The sequence below is a fragment of the Ursus maritimus genome, unplaced genomic scaffold (assembly GCF_017311325.1).
Source record: "Ursus maritimus isolate PB19 unplaced genomic scaffold, ASM1731132v1 scaffold_7, whole genome shotgun sequence".
NCBI classification, from domain to species: domain Eukaryota; kingdom Metazoa; phylum Chordata; class Mammalia; order Carnivora; family Ursidae; genus Ursus; species Ursus maritimus.
Genome location: NW_024426885.1, coordinates 71,703,911 through 71,726,450, shown reverse-complemented (window position 1 = coordinate 71,726,450; position 22,540 = coordinate 71,703,911). Strand labels below are relative to the sequence as shown.

Here is a 22,540-nt window from a genome sequence, read left to right as displayed (position 1 = left end):
GGTTAGATCTTGGCTTAAGCGTATCTTAACACCTTCAAAATTATGTACAGAATACTAACAAGTATCAGGCTTCATTAATCACTGATGCACTTGGATTTCTGTGGGTCACTTACAGTTGATCCTAGGGAACAAATCAGTCAATACACTTCATAGATACCCAAAGTCAATCTAATTCTAGTGGCACTCATGAATCACGATTCTGCCAATCTCTAAATCTAAACTAGATTTGGTGTCTGCAGGTTTTACTTAGAGCTGAATGATTTACACAGGGCCCTTAGGACTGGCGGTAATTTGGAGAGCCATTTCCAAAACTCGGAATAAATTCTAAAATGTACTGATTCCAGTTTCAAACCAGATACAGGAGATCTGATCAGGATTGAGTTAGCCTTAGTTGGGCCACAGTTGAAGCCATTTATTTGGTTACTTATTAAGGAATATTGGCTGTCAGTTTTTATGCAATTCTTGTGACTGTTATACTCCGTGTTTTAACATTAGTTCTTCATTATGATTCCTTCTCTTTTGTATTGGAAAATCAATCAATCTACTGTTGTTTTTTGGTGGTTCTTTTTTATTTTTTTAAGCTTAAAATTTCTAAGCCCTAGGTAATTTAAATGACCTTAGGTTCTTAACCCTTCTCTCTCTTTTTGTGTGGTAAAATACACATAATATAAAATTCACTGTTTTAGCCATCTTAAAGGTATAATTCAGTGGTGCTAATAAGTACATTCACATTATTGTGCAACCATTACCATTCCCCATCTCCAGAACTTCTTCATTATCCCAAACTGCTTTGTACCCATTAAATAATAACTCCTCATACCCCCCTCCCCCAGCCCCTGATAACCGCTATTCTACTTTCTGTCTCTTTGAATTTAACTTTCTAGATACCACATATAAGTTATACAATACAATATTTCATACAATATTTGTCCTTTTTTATGTGGCTTGTTTCATTTAGCATGTTATTTTCAAGTTCATCCATGTTAAAGTATGTATCAGAACTTCATTCCTTTTAAAGGCTGAATAATATTCCATTCTATGTACATACTACATTTTGTTTATCCATTCATCCATCAGTAGACATTTGGATTGTTTAACCTCTTGGCTGTTTTGAACAATGCTGCTATAAACGTCGGTATATGTCTGTCTTTTATAACCACCCATTCTATAGGGAGATATATGTCATTCTAATTTCTACTACTAAAAAAGCAATTTACAGTAAAACATGGCCTGTGATCTTCTTTAGGGCTGTGTAGAGAGGTTAGTGTATTATTGCTTGAGAAGTCGGATCCTAATTCATTCCTGTTCTGATTGAAGGGTTCAAGTAAAACCAGTGGTACCAAGCAGCAGTGGCCTAAAATCTTATGGTCCTGTAAGGAAACCTTCCGAATGCAGCTTGGCAGACTCCTAGTGCACATTTTGTCACCGGCGCACTCTTCTCAAGAGAGAAAGCAAATTTTCGAAATAGTTCGTGAACCAAATCATCAGGAAATACTGCGAGACTGTCTTAGCCCATCCCTGCAAGTAAGTATCTCAACACTTCATAAGTAAAAAGTAGTGGTGAAGTATAAAATTGAACAAAACAAGAACTGAAGATAAACTCTATTTTCATGCCAAACATCCTAAACGTAGTTTTCATACCAAACAAGTATCTCCTGAGGTCTTTCTTCAGATGCTCCATACCAGACTCAAGTTGATCTCTTTGTTTATTTCCCATTCCTTCTTCCAGTGCTGAGATTAAGAATTCTGTATCTGAGCTCTTATAAGATCCTTTGTAGCTTTTTTAGCTAAATCTTCAAGTGTTTTCTTTTTTAAAAGCATTATATTTAATCCATAAAACATCTAAATTGAGTAGCTCAAACAACAATATATTATATTTTTTAAAATGCTTATAGTAAGTTAAAATTTAAAAAATGTGTTGATCATTTGGAATGATCAAAATCAAAATACTTGAAAGAATTTCAGAGTCTAAATTCTAACACTTAAAGAGTGATAGATGGAGAGTTTAAATGGTACAACCAGTTTAAAGTGTTGTTTAGAATTAAATATACATTTAACCTGTGAACCTAAAATTCCATTTTTAAGTATTAACCTAAGAGAAATTAACCATATGTCCATAAAAAGACTTGTACAAGAATATCCATGTCAGCCTTTTTGCTAATAGCCAAAAACTGGAAATAAACCAAATGTCAATCAACAAGAGAATGTATAACCAAATATATAGACTATAATAGACTATTATATATATAATAGTCTATTATACAACAATAAAAGGAAACAAGCAATTGATACACCTGCCGTTATGGATGAAGTTCAAAAGCATTGCGTTAGAAAAGAAACAACAAAATATAAAAGAGCACATATTCTCTGATTCTATTCATATGAAGTCTAAGAACAGGTAGAATTAAGACATGGTGATAGAATTCAGGACAGTAGTTGTGTCCATGAGGAAGGGGGAAGCGAGAAGGTGAATTGATTGGAAAGGGGCATTAGGAAACTTTCTGGGGCAATAAAAATGTACTATATCTTATTTTGGGTAGTGGTAAAATGGATGTATACAGTTGTCAAAACTCAGAAATGAACACTTATTATCTATATGCTTTACCGTATGTAAATTATACCCCTATAAATACAGTAATACGTGATACAGACAGATAGGCATCCCTTTTAATACCTGGGAAATGCAGATAAATAGTATTAAGAACCAAAGGGTTATAGTTTTGAAGTGATGCTCTCTCTGCTATTAAGATTCTGTTAGGTGCCCTCAAGGCATTGTCTTCCCTCTCCCATGGCAGAAGCACATCCAGCCCACGGTCTTCTGTGGAGAATTTGAAGGGATGTTCTTTCCTGCCTTTATTCTCAGCAGAGTTGCCATCCGCCAAAACCCAGCCTGGTGTTGACAGTCCTCTCTTCCCCACACCGACTTTCCTTCTCTTTCATCAGTGGTGTCTATACAGAGTTCAGCTTGAAATATGGGATCCATGGTTGACTTTTTCCTCTCCCTTAAACCATGTCATCGCCAAAGCCAGTCATTTATTTGGTATCTTTAACTGTTTTCTACTTGCCCCACCCTAGTTCAGAATTTTGCCCCTTGCTCAGATCACTACAATAACCTCCTTTCTACCTCAAAACCACATTATAGTGCCTGGTTTTTTTAAGTTTATTATGGAGACTTTCAAAGATACGTAAAAGTTGGGAGAAATCAAACAAGGACCCACATGACCATTACCCAGCTTTAATTTTTCTTTGCAGTGTTTTGAAATAAATGTCATTTTACCTGTAAATCCTTTACCTATGTCTCTGACTGATAAGGACTTCTACAAAATTTGTCACATTCAATAATTACCTCAGTTCCTTATTATCATCTAATACTCAGTGTATGAACTTTCCCAGTGTATTATAATTTATAATTTTTGTAATAGTTTTCTTGATTCTGGATCCAAACAAGGCCCATTCATTGCATTTGTTTGACATATGCTAAATCTTTTTAATCCCTGGCAAGTACCCTCCCCAGTCATTTTTAAAATGTCTATTTACTGATGAAACTGGGTCTTTTGTTGTATAGGATTTCCCACATACTGGATTTAGCTGATCATATGCTTGTGGCTCGAGGTTTCAAGGCTGACTAGATTCCGGTTCCTGGTTTCATATTTGGCTTTGGGTTTGTTTTTTTAAAAGACTACTTTATTAAGAGTGCTTTGCATTTTCCATCACAACATAGCAGGAGACAGAGAATGTCTAGTTGCCCTGCTTTTTGAGACGATATCAGCCTGATCCATTCATTATAAAGTTCACCCTCAGTCTTTAACCTCATAGTTTTAGCCCTGCTGATGATAGCTGCCAAGATCCACTTTTTTCATTAGGAATTGCAAAATAGTGATTTCTCAGAGTTTCTCGTTCCACCAGCATCTATTAGCTCTGATTCTTCTGTAGGGAAGAATATTCCCTTATCAACTATTTGACTACCCTAAAATATGTCTGTATAGGAAAGGCAAAATAAATGCTTGTTTCTTTTTCCTGTTTATTAGAATAATGAGTTGGTGCCCTAGCAACCTCCAATTTTTGTATTCATTTTTATTTTCGAGGTATCATTATGAATTCCGATATTTTTTACAAAAGTAGTTTCAAACCTTTGCAGTTGTTATTCCATTTGATATTCAAATTAACACCTCTGTAGATTCAAATTGTTGTGTTCTTTTAACATAGCCTTTTCAATTTTTAACAAGTTAATATGATTAACTTCTTTGCTTTCTGGAACAGAAGAATATCCCAGGCTCATCTTGCACATTCCTTCCCGAATCGGGAGCCAGACTTTTCCCTCAAGAAGCCCCTGTTTCCTTTTCATAAGATAATGGTATTTAGAAATTACAAATCTAAGGACTAGGAACACTCATTTCTATTTGGTTGTTATTTCTTCTCAGCATAGTGGACAAAGCTACGATATACAAATCTTTTTAGAAATAAAAGTGAATCATGAGTTCATTACTGATATTTTCACACTTTCTTGGATTTTTTATTTGTATTTCCTTTTATTAATGTTGATAATCTTGATTCCAGATTCCATTAGCATACTTACTTATTTGCTATCTTTCTCTCTCTCTCTCTCTCTCTATATATATATAAAACATTTTCAAAATAAGATGACCAACATAATCACTAATAATAAGCCCAGTGAACAGATTAAGACTTCTTCATGATTCTTTTGTTCTTAGGATACCATTATGAGTACACCACGAAAATACTCTATTGTAAAAACACTTCAAATAATTTTCTGTACTTAGTTGTGCCACCAACTAAATAGTCATGTTCTTTTTTTTTTTTTTTTTGCATTCATTTTCTATTTTTAGGGATTCCATTGGGTTTTTATTTGTTTAACTTTGTTTTTAATTATGTAAAATGTTGGGGCGCCTGGGTGGCTCAGTCGTTAAGCGTCTGCCTTCAGCTCAGGGCGTGATCCCCCAGTTCTGGGATTGAGCCCCACATCAGGCTCCTCCGCTGGGAGCCTGCTTCTTCCTCTCCCACTCCCCCTGCCTGTGTTCCCTCTCTCGCTGGCTTGTCTCTCTCTCTGTCAAATAAATAAATTAAAAAAAATTATGTAAAATGTTTCCATGGTGCCAAAATCAAAATTGTGAAACATGGCACATTCAGAGAGCTTCTAGCTCTTACCTCTTTCTCTCCCTTCATTCCATCTCTTTCCCTGTAAGTCACCATCTTTTTTTATTACTATTTCTTTGGGAGATACAAGCAAATCTGTGCGCACACACACATACAGTGTATGTATTATCTATCCCCCCAACACTTCTCAACACAAAGAAGGAGAACTTTACACACTCTTCTGCACTTTACTTTCTTCAACTAACAGTACATCCTGGAGATCATTCCATAGCAGTATGTAGAGATGTTCTCGTGCCTTCTTAGAGCTGCCTACAAGCTGTATTCCATTTGTAATCTGCGTGATTTTTAAAGCCCAGTGCCTCTCTTCTGTTGTTATAACTTGAGTCTGATTAATCACTTGGTCTGTGGCTCCTCTTTTCAAGATCGACTCATCTTTGTCTCTTGCAGCCTCTTCACATCCTGTATATTCTTACTGACCTGCTGCTCTGTTCGTGCTGTCCACTCTGCACAAAGTGCTTTCCCTCCTCTACTTGTCCGCCTGGATACCTGTTCTGTCAGTTTATCCATACACCCAGCTCCCTTTCCCCACCTTCAAAACCTTCCTCCCTCTCTTTAGCCCATTCAGAGCTCTTCATTCTTAGACACATCCCTGAAAACGTTATTTTCACACACGTTAGCATTTTATTATCTTCTAAGGATTTGTGTTTAATAGATTCAGTTCCTTAGATCAGTTTTTTGAGGGCTGAAAACAAGACTTTTCCCTCTTTTGCATTCATCCCTAATAACACCTTTTCTAGTCCCAGGAGGTACAATCAATAAAGTGTTGATCAGATGTTGAGATGAGATTCTAGAAACAACTTCAGTGTCTAAGAAAATCACGTGTCTTTTGGATATTCAGGATGAATAAAAACATTTTTGATAGCTTTTCAAGATGATTTTTAGAATGTCACTGAATACTAAACTATTTTTCGATTATATCAAGAGCATTACCTTTAAGACACACATGTGAAAATAGTCTAGTCATTTACTATTTTTCTTTATTTGCCAACTCTTCAGGCCTTTTACTCACAGAATGTCTGTTCATTTTTCTCTTTTGGTCAGGAAGCAGCTGTCTCCTGACTAATTTAAAATGTTGCATTAAACTGAGCTTTGCTATTTTCATCATTGCATATGTTCATCTTATGCTTTTGGGAAATGACATGATGTGATTCAATGTGTTAATTTAAATACCACCCAAAATGTAAGAACTTCCAAATTCATTTGTTGACATTTAATATGATTCACAGTTTAAAATGTCACAAAGCCAAATGCAGTGATATTTGCATCAATGCAAATTTTTAAAAAAGCAAAATTCTGCATATTTCACTTGTTGGCATAATTAATGTTTAAATACTACAGAGTGTACACATAACAATTAGGTGTAAGATCTAGAGCATGGCAGGGCCACTTAAAAAATCATGAATCAAAGTTTGGTTTAGGCTTCCTCTCTGAAAGACAGTTGTCATTACCTTAAGTAACATTCTGATTTTGGTTACAGGGCAGTTCTTAAGACTGGCCTAAACCAGCCCTTCTCTGGACATGCACACAGAACTGGCGCCGACGTCTCACTGGTTTTAGAGTTTTTCACCTTTAGTTTTCCCTCGGGAATAATGACTGCTTACAAGCTAATCCAAGGAAAGGGTTTTGTTCTGGAAGTTTTGCCAACTTCTGTTCTACCAAGCAGAAATCAAAGGAGAAAGAATAAATAAGCATAATTCTCTTACCTGGAAGGTTTAAAGGAAAGTTTCGCTTTCAGTTCCTTTTTTCTATGAGAAGAACTAAGAATTATTTTCCTTTATCCCAACCTTATTTCCTGTATTCCTTTAGCAAATTCTCTCCAAAAATTTTCCCCCAAAAGCTTACTTCCTTCCTTTTCTTTTCCTTCTCACTTTCCTTCCTTTTTCTTTTTTATTTTACCTTTTACAATGAAAATTTTCAAATCTAAAAAGAAAAATAGAGGAAAGTATAATGAGTACCATATAACCATCACCTAGATTTAACAGTTGTTAATATTTTTATCATATTGACATCATTTCTTTTTTGAAGTATTTTAAAGTAAATTATAGAAATCTTTTTCAAAGGGATAAAGAAAGGGGGGGTAATCAGAAGGGGGAGGGAAGCATGGGAGACTATGGACTCTGAGAAACTGAGGGCTTCAGAGGGGAGGCGGGTGGGGGAATGGGATAGGCTGGTGATGGGTAGTAAGGAGGGCACGTATTGCATGGTGCACTGGGTGTTATACACAACTAATGAAGCATCGAGCCTTGCATCGAAAGCCGGGGATGTACTGTATGGTGACTAACATAATATAATAAAAAAAAAGACATTGTCTTATGTAACTGTAACATTATTTTACCTAACAAAATTAGCTTACATGCTAATGTCACTGTATTTCCAATGCAAAATCAAATCTTTGCAATTGTTCCCAAAATGTCTCTTTTAGCTGCTTTATTCAAACCAGATGCCACCAAATAAATCTAGTGATATAATTTAACTTAATTACTGTTAAATAATTTAAATGTAAGAAATAAAAATTCTTTATGACTTAAAAAAATTGTTTCTTTTTCTTAAAGCATGGAGCCAAGTTAGTTTTGTATTTGTCAGAGTTGATACATAATCACCAAGATGAACTGACTGAGGAAGAACTAGACACAGCAGAACTGCTCATGAATGCTTTAAAACTCTGTGGGCAGAAGTGCATCCCTCCCAGTGCAACAACAAAAGCAGACCTTATTAAAATGATCAAAGAGGTGAGTCAGTGAAATCATAAGACAAGTTTTCTTAGGAGATCCCATTGAACATAATTAAAGAATGAAAGAATTTTTTTTTATTATAGAATATCATTGATAATAAATTTGAAATGATTTTTTTTACTTTATATTACTTTTTTACTATGAGAAAATAAATAGGCTTATTCTAAGGAGCATTTAGCCTTTATTGTCATCGTTATCCTTTATCAGTAGCTTTCAGTGAAGGAAAGATTTTTATAGTGACAAGCAAGTTGAAGCATCAGCCTTGAAGCAAAGTAAGGAAGCAAGCAACTATGCAAACCCCTTACGTTAGGCACCCCGGTTAGCTATTCTACCCTCACTTCATGCCCCAAATTGTGTAGAAACAAAGGGGAATTATAACATTATTTAAGTGGTTATTGTATTTTAACATTCTGGTCTCTTGAGGACAGTATTTTTTTCCTTTATTAATTTGGTTTTAAAATTAGTTTGTTGGCCTCAGTGCCAATATTAAATGATAAATAATATGTTTTATACTACATATTATTATCCAAATCTTTTAGGAACAAAAGAAATATGAAACTGAAGAAGGTACAAATAAAGCCACCTGGCAGAAAACAGTTAATAATAATCAACAAAGGTAGGTTTTTATATATTCTAAAAGTCATGCCTTTTTTACTTCATTTGACTTCACACATACTTTAGTTTTACAGTATCATGCTTTTGTATCTGCTTAACAGCCCGCTTGGGCTTAACTTACGGGCAGTCTCGTTTGTTTACTTAGTCTCTTTCAGCGTCTGGACTCAAAATCAAAGGATATATCTAAAATTGCTGCAGACATCACCCAGGCAGTGTCTCTCTCCCAAGGAATTGAGAGAAAAAGGGTGATCCAGCATATCAGAGGAATGTATAAAGTAGATCTGAGTGCCAGCAGACACTGGCAGGAACTTATTCAACAGCTGACGCATGATAGGTAAGCAAAGTGGGAGGACATTTCAGGTTGTCCAGCATTACAGTTTTATATTTTAATGTGAAACACTATTTTCATTTCGGAATAAAGATGCATAACATTATTTCATTACTTTAAATATTTTTTGTTTAATCACTTGTGATTTATTTCATCTTCAATAATCCTATAAGAATCTTTTTTTTTTTTAATTTTTGGAGGTAAGGGAAGGAATAATGAGGAAGACAGATATTCGCTCTTCCAAATAATAAAATCTATATATTGGCTTTAATTTTAAAATATAATCTTTGCAGAAGAATAGAGAAATCACTGAAATAGGATAGTTGGGAAATAGATCTTTTTCTAGATAAGACTTTAATAATAAAATTTAAAAGATGCATCACAGATAATGAAAAGAGGAAAATTAAGGTACTAGTCTCTAAAAAAAAAAATAAAGGAAGTGGGTCCACCAATAAATAAATAAATAAATAAATAAATAAATAAATAAATAAATAAATTTGGTTAAGAAAACTGATTAGCATGACTTGGGGATGCTAAAATGCACTAAACATTAGACACTAAAGGAAATTCCAGGTGAACAAAAGAATTAAACTCATAAAGTTTATAAAGTAGAAGAAAACAGGGTATTTATCAACTCTGTGATAGATGGTTAACTTTCTAAGCTCAAACACCATAGAAGAAACTACCAAGAAGAAATAAATGGATTTGAGCTTTAATTTTTTCCAGTGTATTTAACGACTATAACAACAACAACAAAACATGAAAATTTATTTTCAGCAAATATATCAAAGAGTTAATTTTTTATAGTTCTAAAAATTCATGCCAACTTAAAAGTAAAATGTGAGATCCCAAAAGTTTGAGCAAAAGATGTGAATACACTCTTCCACATAAGACAAATAAATTAATAGAGAGAAAAATATTCAGTATGGCTAGAGTCTAATTTGATTTTTTAAAGCCTTTAAATACTGTATTTTACCTTTTATATTATACATTTTTTTAGGTGCTAATACAGCAGGAAGAAATGTAACCTAGTCCATGGTGAGAGGTTTGATGGCATTGTACACTCTGACAGCATATGTCAGGAGTCCTATAAACGTTTTATTTCTAGCTCCAGTTATCCTGTTTTAGTGATTCTCTCCTAAGGAAAATATTCCAAATATAGAAAGGCAATAAACATAAAGGTTTTCATCTCTGCATTATTTATACTAGTGAATGAACTGAAAACAACCTAAATATATAACAATGGTAATAGGGTTAAATACATTGTAATGCACCCACACTGTGCATTAGTCAGCCATTTTCAGTGATGAAAATAAAGATTAAGATATGTCCAATGGAAGAAGAAAGGATAGAGAAATGTATATACATAATAATTATAACTACAGTTTTTAAAAATGAAAGAAAATACTCTCTACCAGTAATTGGTATGTTTAGAGTAGTAGGATTCAGGGTGATTTTTTTTTTCCTCTTGTCTATTCTAAAAATATATTCAGTGTAGTTCTACTATTTTCTTTCATTTAAAATATGAACTTATTTTTGGGGTACCTGGGTTGTTCAGTCGCTTAAGCGTCTACCTTCGGCTCAGGGCACGATCTCAGGGTCCTGGGATCGAGCCCCACATTGGGCTCCCTGCTCAGCGGGGATCCTGCTTCTCCCTCTCCCTTCCCCTGCTTGTTCTCTCTCTCTCTCTCAAATAAATAAATAAAATATTTTTTAAATAAAATAAAATATGAACTTATTTTTAAACATCTTAAGAAATGTGGTTTCTACTACAAAAATGAACTAATTTTATTTATTACATTAAATAGTAGGCAAGATGAGAAATATAGAAACTTAACCTGGAAAATGGATTTTTTTCTTTATCAGGCCATATTAAGTCCAATCAATGAGGGGCACCTGGGTGGCACAGCGGTTTAAGCGTCTGCCTTCGGCTCAGGGCGTGATCCCGGCGTTATGGGATCGAGCCCCACATCAGGCTCCTCCGCTATGAGCCTGCTTCTTCCTCTCCCGCTCCCCCTGCTTGTGTTCCCTCTCTCACTGGCTGTCTCTATCTCTGTTGAATAAATAAATAAAATCTTTAAAAAAAAAAAAAAAGTCCAATCAATGTATTGCTAAAGCATACATGTTGCTAAAGCATTCAGAGTAGTAGAAACCAGTAGAAACTGGTGGCAGAGCATGCCTCCAGGCAGGGAACCAAAAGACTGGGTTCAGGAGCAGAAGGACACTTATTTTTTATCTTACTCTGTTGTACTATGTTTACGCATTCCCTAGTCTAATTACATAAGCAGCTGGGGTTTTTTAATTGAATAGATCAATTTTGATTTCCTTATTCAAATTCTATAATGATTTTATTTAAAGCTGTAAGTACTGCAGATTGCCCCTTAAAATATTCTTTTATTTGCACTTGCAGAGCAGCCTGGTATGACCCCCTCTACTATCCGACTTCATGGCAATTGGATCCAACAGAAGGGCCAAATCGAGAGAGGAGACGTTTACAGAGATGTTACTTAACTATTCCAAATAAGTATCTCCTTCAGGATAGACAGAAATCAGAAGGTAATAATGACCTCTTGATGCAACATACAAATGTAGCACATAACTGTAGTCATTACATACACACAATATGTACTTTTTTCCTCCACAGATGTGGTCAAACCACCACTTTCTTTCCTATTTGAAGATAAAACTCATTCTTCTTTCTCTTCAACTGTAAAAGACAAAGCTGCAAGTGAGTCTATAAGGTAAGTATGAATCTGCAAGATGTTCTCACTTTTGTTGAGGGAGTTAATGAGTTTAATAGTTTATTGTAATGTTTATGTAATATTTTTTTCAGATAATGCTGTGGTTTTATTTTTATTTTCTTTTTTTAAAGATTTTATTTATTTATTTGACAGAGAGAGACAGCCAGCGAGAGAGGGAACACAAGCAGGGGGAGTGGGAAAGGAAGAAGCAGGCTCCCAGCAGAGGAGCCTGACGTGGGGCTCGATCCCAGGACTCCGGGATCACGCCCTGAGCCGAAGGCAAATGCTTAACGACTGCGCCACCCAGGCGCCCCAATGCTGTGGTTTTAAGAAAGGTCCTACACACGTGGCTCAAGAGAGGACAAGGTTGAATGACCAAAATCCAAAAGGAAAAGACATTTCGATAGCATGGATCCATTGGGCTCCAGGCCTCGTGCTCTGGCCATTCTCTGCATGCGTCTGTTTTTGTAGTGGTCTGTGAAACAGACAGCGCTGCTGGTGGCGTCCACGAGAACCAGCCTAGTGCAGTGATGAAAGGTTCAGATTTTAGCTCCTCGTCTTACTAGCTATCTGATCTTGAGCAAGCTACTTAGCCTCTCTGTGTCAGTGTCTATATCTGTGACATGAGCAAGATAATAATACCCAAACTATCAGCATATTGTTGAGTATCAGATGGGTCAGTATATGGTAGCTATTGATAGTATTATCATTGTTATGGTGGTGGCAGTTATCATCGTGCCCATTTAATAGATGAAAAACTGAGACTTGAAGAAGGCGAGTGACTTGACGAAAGAATAGATCTTTTCTGAGCCTAAATCCCCTGTTTTTCCTAGAATACAAGGATTCTTTCATGTCTTTGAAAATACCAGAGGCATGACTCACTGTTTGCTTAATTACTAGGAAATATAAAATACTGAAGTTTCTTTTAAAAAATTGAATCCCTATATTCTATATACATGGCATACGTGTTATGAGCCTTCTCTAAAAATTTCATTTTCTCCTCTACTAGAACATTAAAATTTGAGATAATATTTTCATGTGGGTTTAGACAAGACATCTCATGCTTTTGAAACTCTAGTCTGCTGTGCTGAAATCTTTTACTAGATAAATAAAGCTTATACTGTACTCTCTAAAATTCGTCAAAATATTTAATCATAGTGATTTTGAATATGTTTTGACAGAGTGAATCGAAGATGTATCAGCGTTGCACCATCTAGAGAGACAGCTGGTGAATTGTTATTAGGTAAGTCACATTTTGAAGAGTTTTACACATACTCACCCTGTCTTACTTTATTCTTAGATAATTTGAAGCGTCGTTTGATGTAATACCATTAAATCAGATACACTTTCTCTAACATCACATAGGTGATTTTGCCTTAACATTGTATATAGTGCCCGTGACTCACAAATGTGAGGAAATGACAGTCTTATTTTCTAAAAAGCATATGAATAGCATTTTAATTTTTATGAAGTTGACTTTCCTCATAAGTATACATTTTTATGTTAGTAGTTCCTTTTGCTCTATATCAATTTTGATTTTTAAACTGAAGAATTATTGGAATACTAAGAAATATATCCATCTTGAGATAGGTCATAATTTATATTCCCTGTTGTGCTTCTGAGAGAAAGGCCAAGGTTGTCCATCCATGGATATCTATGTAATTACATTTAGTGAGAAATTTTTTCCTAATATGAAGAAATAGGTTGCACCACTTGGTCTCTGTTCCCTTAAAGAACCAGTTTGTATCCCATAGGCCAGTTCTTGAAGCATGGTCCCCAAATCGGGGGCATCAGCATCACATGGGAACTACTTAGAAATGCACATCCTTGGGCCCTAGACCAGACCTGTTGAGTCTGAAACTCCGCGGGGTAAGACCCAGCAATCTGCATTTCTGTAAGCCCTCCAGCAGTTCTGATGCACCCTCAAATTTGAGAGTGCTATAGGCCAAAGCCTATTCTTGCTATAGGCTCAAGCCACAGCCTCCAAGGCTCAAGATGAAGAGCTTCAAGCTTGTCAGGACTGAGCCCCATGGTCACGAGGATAGAGATAGTGCCCTTCTCTGAGCCCAGCAGTGCTTGGTGCTCAAGGGTGACCAGCATACAATGCAGAGCCCCAGAGAAATTCCTACCATTTGGATACATGGTGTAGGGACATGTGTTAACACAGCCAGCCTGTAAAGCAGGAGAAATTGAGGGCTATCTTTTAAGGTCTATTCTGCTCTATAGAGTGTTTAAATAAAAATAATTAAGGATTCTTCTTTTGCTACAAAATTTGTTTACTAGTTGACTTCAGCTAATATGTGAGAAAATAAAGCAAATTAATATGCTAGTAATATAAGAAGAGTACGGGTAATGGTAAATGGCCAACGTTTTTTTTTTTTAACACTGAGTGCCAGACGCTAGTAATAAGCACTTTACATATATTCTCATTTAATTCCCACAGTAACCCTGTGAAATAAAGTCCTCCCTCCACCCCTTTTTTTAATAAGGAGATTAAGATACAAAGAAGCAACTTGCCCAAGATCTCATGGACACTATTAAAAAATATTTCTTGAGTGACAGGAACTGTTTCTGGGTGCTGGGATTTAAATTCAGTCCAACTGACTCCAGAGGTCATATTTGTAACCACATATGGTAATAGTGCACATATATTTTTAAACTCATATCCAATTACTTTCTATAGGTAAATGCGGAATGTATTTTGTGGAAGATAATGCTTCTGATACAGTTGAAAGTTCGGTGAGTAGAGGCTTAAGTTTGCACTTGTATAAATCTAGACAAATTCCCAAAATGTATAACTTTAGTATAACCAGAGAGCAGGTAGTAGAACTACAAGAGTTCGTGTATTGTCACTCTATGTATAGATTGGTCTTAATTCCAAACTTTTTCTTTTAAAGATACTTTTAAAAAGAAGAACATACCATCTCCTCTGGCTTACATATGAAATCCTCTGGATTTCATAGAAGTTAGTATTTTTTTTTAAGATTTTATTTATTTATTCGACAGGATAGAGACAGCCAGCGAGAGAGGGAACACAAGCAGGGGGAGTGGGAGAGGAAGAAGCAGGCTCATAGCAGAGGAGCCTGATGTGGGGCTCGATCCCATAACACCGGGATCACGCCCTGAGCCGAAGGCAAACGCTTAACCGCTGTGCCACCCAGGTGCCCCAGCAGTTAGTATTTTGAGTCAAATTCCAAAGTACTCCTGTTAAGGCGAACAAGCAGAGGGAAAAAAGTGAGAGAGAGAGAGACAAAGCAAGAAACAGACTCTTAATTATAGAGAACAAACTGATGGTCACCAGAGGGCAGGTGGGTGGGGGAATGGGTTAAACAGGTGTTGGGGATGAAGGAGGGCACTTGTGATGAGCACCTGGTGATGTAGGGAAGTGCTGAATCATATATTGTACACCTAAAACTATATAACACCATGTATTAACTAACTGGAATTAAAATAAAAACTTTAAAAAATATAAAAATAATAAAAACAAAAATGAAAAATGAAAGAAAAGTGCTCCTGTTATATTAATTAATTTATTTTTTTATCGCTATCCTCGATAACAACAAATAAATCCTCCTTACCACTCCCAGTTCACTATCAAGTACACTTACCTTCACAAAGAAAGGAAAATGTTGTATAATTGAGTAACTTAAGTAATCCTGATATTCACATACCTTACTACTATAATTTTTATTCTAAGGGAAGTACTGATACTAATCAGAAAATAACAAAAATGACTCTTAATTCACATTTTTTATATTGCAAGACTTTTTGTCCATCTGAATTAGCTTTTATGCCATTAAAATTTTGTTTTGAGATCCCTGTAATAAAAGAAATAAGGCTTTTTGTTTCAGAAAAGTTCTAAAACCAGGAATTGCTAAGGACATACTAAATAAGATTATATGTGGTTTAATAGTGAATACATAGTTGATTTCAAAAAATTAATGAGCTAAAACATAAAATTTTGTTGTAAAACAGATAATATGAAAAAATTATGAAAATATTTAATATAGCCCACAAAATTGAGTAGGCATTATTTTGTGTGATTTATCTAGCAATTGCCACAGTATTTATCCCAGCTAGTAAAAGTACGATTACATTATTTTTCAAGATGTCTCTTTTAGCAACCAAGGAATTTAATAGTTGATATATGAACCAATGTTTTTGGCTCCAAAAGATGCCATTTTCCCCCTTTATTTTTTTTAATAATAATTTTTTATTATGTTATGTTAGTCACCATACAGTACATCATTAGTTCTTGATGTAGTGTTCGATGATTCATTATTTGCGTATAACACCCAGTGCTCCATGCAATATGTGCCCTCCGTAATACCCATCACCGGCCTATCCCAATCCCCCACCCCTCTCCCCTCTGAAGCCCTCAGTCTGTTTCCCGGAGTCTCTCATGGTTCATTCCCCCTTCTGTTTACGCCCCCCCTTCGTTCTTCCCTTCCTTCTCCTACTGATCTTCCTGCTATTTCTTATGTTCCATAAATGAGTGAAACCATATGATAATTGTCTTTCTCTGCTTGACTTATTTCACTTAGCACAATCTCCTCCAGTCCCATCCATGTTGCTGCAAATGTTGGGTAATTGTTCTTTCTGATGGCTGAGTAATATTCCATTGTATATATGGACCACAACTTATTTAACTAGTCATCTCTTGAAGGGCATCTCGGCTCCTTCCACGATTTAGCTATTGTGGACAATGCTGCTATGAACATTGGGGTGCATATGGCCCTTCTCTTCACTACGTCTGTATCTTTGGGGTAAATACCCAATAGTACAATTGCTGGATCATAGGGTAGCTCTATTTTTAACTTTTTAAGGGACCTCCACACTGTTTACAAAGTGGCTACACCAACTTGCGTTCCTGTAAGAGGGATCCCCTTTCTCCACATCCTCTCCAACATTTGTTGTTTCTTGCCTTGTCAATTTTTGCCATTCTAACTGGAGTAAGGTGGTATCTCAGCGTGGTTTTGTATTGAATTTCCGTGATGGCTAATGATTTTGAACATTTTTTCATATGTCTGTTAGCCATTTGTATGTCTTCATTGGAAAAGTGTTCATATCTTCTGCCCATTTTTTGATTTGATTATTTATTTCTCGTGTATTGAGTTTGAGAAGTTCTTCGTAGATCTTGGATACCAGTCTTTTATCTGTAGTTTCATTTGCAAATATCTTCTCCCATTCCATGGGCTGCCTCCTAGTTTTTTTGACTGTTTCCTTGGCTGTGCAGAAGCTTTTTATCTTGATGAAGTCCCACAAGTTCATTTTTTCTTTTGTTTCTCTTGCCTTTGGAGATGTGTCATGAAAAAGGTTGCTTTGGCCGATGTCGTAGAGGTTGCTGCCTATGCTCTCCTCTAGGATTTTGATGGATTCCTGTCTCACATCGAGGTCTTTCATCCATTTGGAGTTTATTTTTGTGTATGGTGTGAGAGAGTGGTCAAGTTTCATTCTTTTGCATGTAGCTGTCCAATTTTCCCAGCACCATTTATTGAAGAGACTGTCTTTTTTCCACTGGATGTTTTTTTCCTGCTTTGTCAAGGATTAGTTGCCCATAAAGTCGAGGGTCCATTTCTGGATTCTCAATTCTGTTCCATTGGTCTGTGTGTCTGTTTTTGTGCCAGTACCATGCTGTCTTTGTGATCACAGTTTGTAGTATAGCTTGAAATCAGGCAACGTGATGCCCCCAGCTTTGTTTTTCCTTTTCAACAATTCCTTGGCGTTTCCAGGCTTTTTCTGGTTCCACACAAATTTAAAAGCTGTTTGTTCCAGCTTTTTGAAAAATGTCATTGGTATTTTGATGGGGATGGCATTGAAAGTGTAGATTGCTCTGGGTAGCATAGACATTTTAACTATGTTTATTCTTCCGATCCATGAGCATGGAATATTTTTTATCTTTTTGTGTCTTCTTCAATGTCTTTCAACAGTGATCTGTAGAATATAGATCCTTTACCTTTCTTGTTAATTCTGAGATATCGTATGGTTTTTGGTGCTATTGTAAATGGGATGGATTCCCTAATTTCTCTTTCTTCAGTCTCATTATTCGTGTATAGAAATGCAACTGATTTCTGAGCATTGATTTTGTATCCCGCCACGTCACTGAATTGCTCTATAAGTTCTAATAGTTTGGGCGTGGATTCTTTTGGGTTTTCCATATAGAGTATCATGTCATCTGCGAAGAGAGACATTTTGACTTCTTTGCCCATATGGTTCTTGCCTCTTTTCTTGTTGATATGATCTGTCACACTGATCGATTTGCGAATGTTGAACCACCCTTGCATCCCGGGGGTGAATCCCACTTGGTCATGATGGATAATCCTTTTAATGTACTATTGGATCCTGTTAGCTAGGATCTTGTTAAGAATTTTTGCATCCATATTCATCAGGGATATCAGTCTGTGATTCTCCTTTTTGATGGGGTTTTTGCCTGGTTTAGGGATCAAGGTAATACTGGCCTCATAGAATGAGTTTGGTAGTTTTCCTTCTGTTTCTATTTTTTGAAACAGCTTTAGGAAAACAGGTATTATTTCTTCTTTGAATGTTTGGTAGAATTCCCCAGGGAATCCGTCAGGCCCTGGACAGTTTTATTTTTTGGAAGGTTGTTTATCACTGACTCAATTTCTTCATAATTAATTGGCCTGTTTAAGGAATCAATTTCTTCCGGTTTCAATCTTGGTAGTTTATAGGTTTCCAGGAAGGATTCCATCTCTTCCAGATTGCTTAGTTTATTGGCATATAGCTGTTGATAAAAATTTCTAATAATCCTTCCAATTTCAATGGTGTTCGTCGTGACCTCTCCTTTTTCATTCATAATTTTAATAATCTGGGTCCTTTCTCTTTTCTTTTGGATAAGTCTTGCCAGTGGTCTGTCAATTTTATTGATTCTCTCAAAGAACCAGCTTCTAGTCCTGTTGATTTGCTCTACTGTACTTCTGGTTTCTGCTTGATTGATTTCAGCTCTAATTTTGGTCAACTGCTGCCTCGTGCGTGGATTAGGCCTGTCCCTCTGTTGCTTTTCCAGCTTCTTGAGGTGAGAATATAAAAACTGCATTTTAGATTTTTCTATTCTTTTGAGTGAGGCTTGGATGGCTATGTATTTCCCCCTTAGGACTGCCTTTGCAGTATCCCATAGGTTTTGGACTGTTGTATTTTCATTCTCATTGGTCTCCATAAATTGTTTAATTTGATTTTTGATTTCCTGGTTTATCGAGTCATTCCTGAGCAGGATGGTTCTTAGTCTCCAAGTGTTTGAGTTTCTTCCAAATTTTTCCTTGTGGTTGAGTTCCAATTTCAGAGCGTTGTGGTCTGAGAATATGCAGGGGATCATTTCAATCTTTTGGTATCGGTTGAGACCTGTTTTGTGTCCCAGAACATGGTCTATTCTTGAGAATGTTCCATGGGCATTAGAATAGAATGAGTATTCTTTGGTTATGGGGTGTAGTGTTCTATATATATCTATGAGGTCCAACTCGTCGAGTATGGCATTCAAAGCCTTTGATTCTTTGCTTAGTTTTTGCCAGGGTGTTCTGTCTATTTCTGATAGTGGAGTGTTGAGGTCCCCTACTATTAATGTATTTTTATTTATATGTCTCTTTATTCTGGTTAAGAGTTGGCTTGTGTATCTTGCTGCTCCCCTGTTGGGGGCATATATATTTATAATTGTCATATCCACTTGTTGAATACTTCCCTTAAGAATAATATAGTGCCCTTCTGCATCTCTAACTATAGTCTGTAGTTTAAAATCCAATTTATCTGATATGAGACTTCACTTTCAGTCTGGATGTATCTTTAGGCTCAAAACGAGTCTCTTATAGACAGCAAATGGATGAGTCATGTCTTTTTATCCAATCTGCAACCCTGTGGCATTTATGGGAACATTTAGGCCATTCACATTGAGAGTGATTATTGAGAGATATCATTTTAATGTTGTCATGTTGCCTGTGAAATCCTTGTTTCTGTAGATTGTCTCTGTAAATTTCTGTTCTATATCACTCTTGGGGTCTTTTTACTTTTATACAACCCCCCCCCTTAGTATTTCTCGTAGGGCTGGCTTGGTGGTCACATATTCTTTCAGTTTCTGCCGGTCTTGGAAGCTCCTTGTGTCTTCATCCATTCTGAATGACCGCCTTGTGGATAAAGGATCCTTGGCTGCATGTTCTCACATAGTGCTCTGAACATGTCTTGCCGGCCCTTTCTGGCTTGCCAGGTCTCTGTTGACAGGTCTGACGTTATTCTGATGTTCCTCCCTCTGTATGTGAGGAATCTCTTCCCCCTCGCTGCTTTCAAGATTGTTTCCTTGGATCTAAGATTTGGGAATTGTACTATTATTTGACGTGGTGTTGGTCTGTTCTCCTTGATCTTGGGAGGGGTCCTCTCTGCCTCTTGGACACGAATGCTTGTTTCCTTTGCCAGATAGAGAAGTTGTCAGCTATGATTTGTTCAAATATCTCTTCTAGACCTCTCTCTTTCTCCACCCTTCGGGGATGCCGATGATTCTGACATTGGAATGTTTCATGGAGTCAGTAATCTCCCATAATCTACATTCTTGAGATTGGATTTTTTTGAGCCAAGTTTCCGTTTTTTCCTTCTCTTTCATCATCCCATCTTCCAATTCACTAATTCATTCTTCTGCCTCATTTACCCTGGCCATCAGAGCATCTAGTTTAGACTGCATTTGATTCATAGCATTTTTAATTTCTGCCAGATTCGCTCTCATTTCCGCCCTTAGGGATTCTATATTCTCGTTAATATTTTTGTTAATATTTTTTTCAAGCATACAGATCATCTTGACCATTGTTGCTCTGAACTCCATTTCTGACAATTTGGTTATATCCATATCTATTAGCTCTGTGGCAGAGGACACAGACTCTGTATCTTTTCTTTGTTGGGGAGGATTTCTCTTCCTCGTCATTCTGATGAGGAGCGGTTTCGGGGATGTGCAGAGCCTAAATTATTGAGCAGGACCCAAGCAATGTGCACTTGTTTTATAGGGACCTTAGGGATGTGGGCTTCTTGATTTTTAGCCTGCCTTCTGGCGGGGGGGGCCTGCCACGCTAATATTCAGGCAACCCTGTTTGGTAGAGTTGCCCCGGCCCCTGCGAAGGGTGATGAGGATGGGCACAATGTGAACCGGTGTTTCCAGGCTTTTGTTCTCTGGCGGCTTTCCCTGGCGGTTTTCTGTGGCTCATCTGAGAGTCAGAGCAGCAGTGGCCGAATCCTAGCCTCTGTCTCAGAACAGAGAGATCGCAGTCTCTCTGCACTGAGCTCTCCTGGCCACTTTAACTCTGTTTCCGTCGGTGCTGCTAAAAACCCTGCAGCATCCCGGGTTGTGCCCCACAGCCACTCTCCCAGCCCTCGCTTCCAGGGCCGGGACATCTCTTTCCTTTGTGCTTCTAATACTGCCAGCCACCCCGATTCCTGTGAGCGCTCCAGAGCTCCCGTTTTCAGTCTGGTCGCGCGCATTCCCAGGCTCACGGTCTCAGTCTGCTCTCTCGCAGGTGCCAGCTCCCCAGTGCAGGTGCCTACTGCTTCCCGGCGCCCGAGCACAGCGGCTCCTTCCCCCTTCCATTTATCTTCTGATATCTGTGCGCGGATTCATAGCTCCCCGCTTTGTACCTCAATTCAGTGCTGGAGATGTTCGTTTGTAGAGATCCAGATGTATCTTCCTACATCTCAGGCTGATTTTGTGGGTGTTCAGGATGATCTGATAGATATCCAGCTCGATTCAGGGGACCAGCTGAAAAAAGGTCCCCTACTCCTCCGCCATCTTTGTCCGACCCTCCTCCATTTTTCCCGTTTAAAATTCTCCTTAAAATACTCTTGTTTTTTTAATAGAGTGAAAGGTCCTTTTTTCCTCCACTCTTTAGCATTTATTCCTACTTTGTATGTGACATTTGATGTCTTGCATTTTAAATGTATATACACTTTCCATCTTACACAGATGTATTTCATGCAGAGCACCTGGCTTATAGAAGCTTAATTAATATCTGCTGAGTTGAAGCAATGAATGAAAGTTGATGCTCAACAAGAAGGAATTTGTTTTTTTATATGAAAATATCACATTTTCATTAAAATGTTTAATTTTATTTGTAATACAATATTTCCTACCCCTACTTCTAAAAGTCAGTTGGAACCCAGTACAATATTGTAACACACATAGAACAGGGCAAGTCAAATTTTAAAAATTTCAGATAAGGTTTTAGAAGGATGAAGAGCCTGGGATAAGATAGTCATTGTGATAGCGTTCTAAATTTTGCTCTGAGCTCCTGTTCCAACACAAAAGAGTAAGTAAATGCAGTTTTCCAAAAGGAAAACTGATGAAAACAAATCAAAATGGGATGCAGGTTAATTTGATGAGATAAATTCTAACTAGTTTTAAACCATGGTAGAAGCTTTTATCATGATTTTTCTATTAAAAGCATTGGGTAATGTAATTTGTGTATTCAATTGCAGTTTACGAAAGATTTAGATATGTTTTTTAAAGTTTTCTTGATTTTGTACTTTGGCAAGGGCCCACTGGTGGTAAGAAGTATAAGACCTATGGCCTCTAACCCTTCATTCTAGAATGTGGGGATTTGGCATGCCTGAGTGGTTCGGTTCATGATCCTAGGGTCCTGGGATGGAGTCCCACATAGGCTCCTTGCTCAGCGAAGAGTCTGCTTCTCCCTCCTCCTGCCACTCCCCCTGCTTGTGTGCTCTTTCTCTCTCTCTGACAAATAAAATCTTAAAAAAAAAAAAAAAAAAAGAATGTGGGGATTTGTTGAGGGAGGCTAGGATCAATGCTGTCAGGAAGAGCCAGCCTTCCGGTGGTCACTTTATCTCTTCCTTCCTTCTGCTGACCACATAGGAGAGGAACATATCCATCTGGTGCATGATGATCTGTGAGCTTACAGTCAGTGGGATTGAATTTGCAGGAGGCCGCTTTGCCTTTGCTGGAAGATTCAGAG

General features: G+C 37.0%; 1 protein-coding gene across 1 annotated transcript in view; it reads left to right on the top strand.

The window, feature by feature from the left end:
* Window positions 1–22,540, top strand: part of LYST (lysosomal trafficking regulator) — a 187,660-nt gene that overhangs the window by 119,024 nt on the left and 46,096 nt on the right. Inside the window, exons 31-38 of the mRNA XM_040624366.1 lie at window positions 1,318–1,524; window positions 7,728–7,904; window positions 8,447–8,523; window positions 8,668–8,856; window positions 11,261–11,406; window positions 11,495–11,591; window positions 12,773–12,834; window positions 14,275–14,330. Coding sequence (XP_040480300.1) covers window positions 1,318–1,524; window positions 7,728–7,904; window positions 8,447–8,523; window positions 8,668–8,856; window positions 11,261–11,406; window positions 11,495–11,591; window positions 12,773–12,834; window positions 14,275–14,330 — 1,011 coding nt within the window. The remainder of the gene's footprint in view (window positions 1–1,317; window positions 1,525–7,727; window positions 7,905–8,446; window positions 8,524–8,667; window positions 8,857–11,260; window positions 11,407–11,494; window positions 11,592–12,772; window positions 12,835–14,274; window positions 14,331–22,540) is intronic.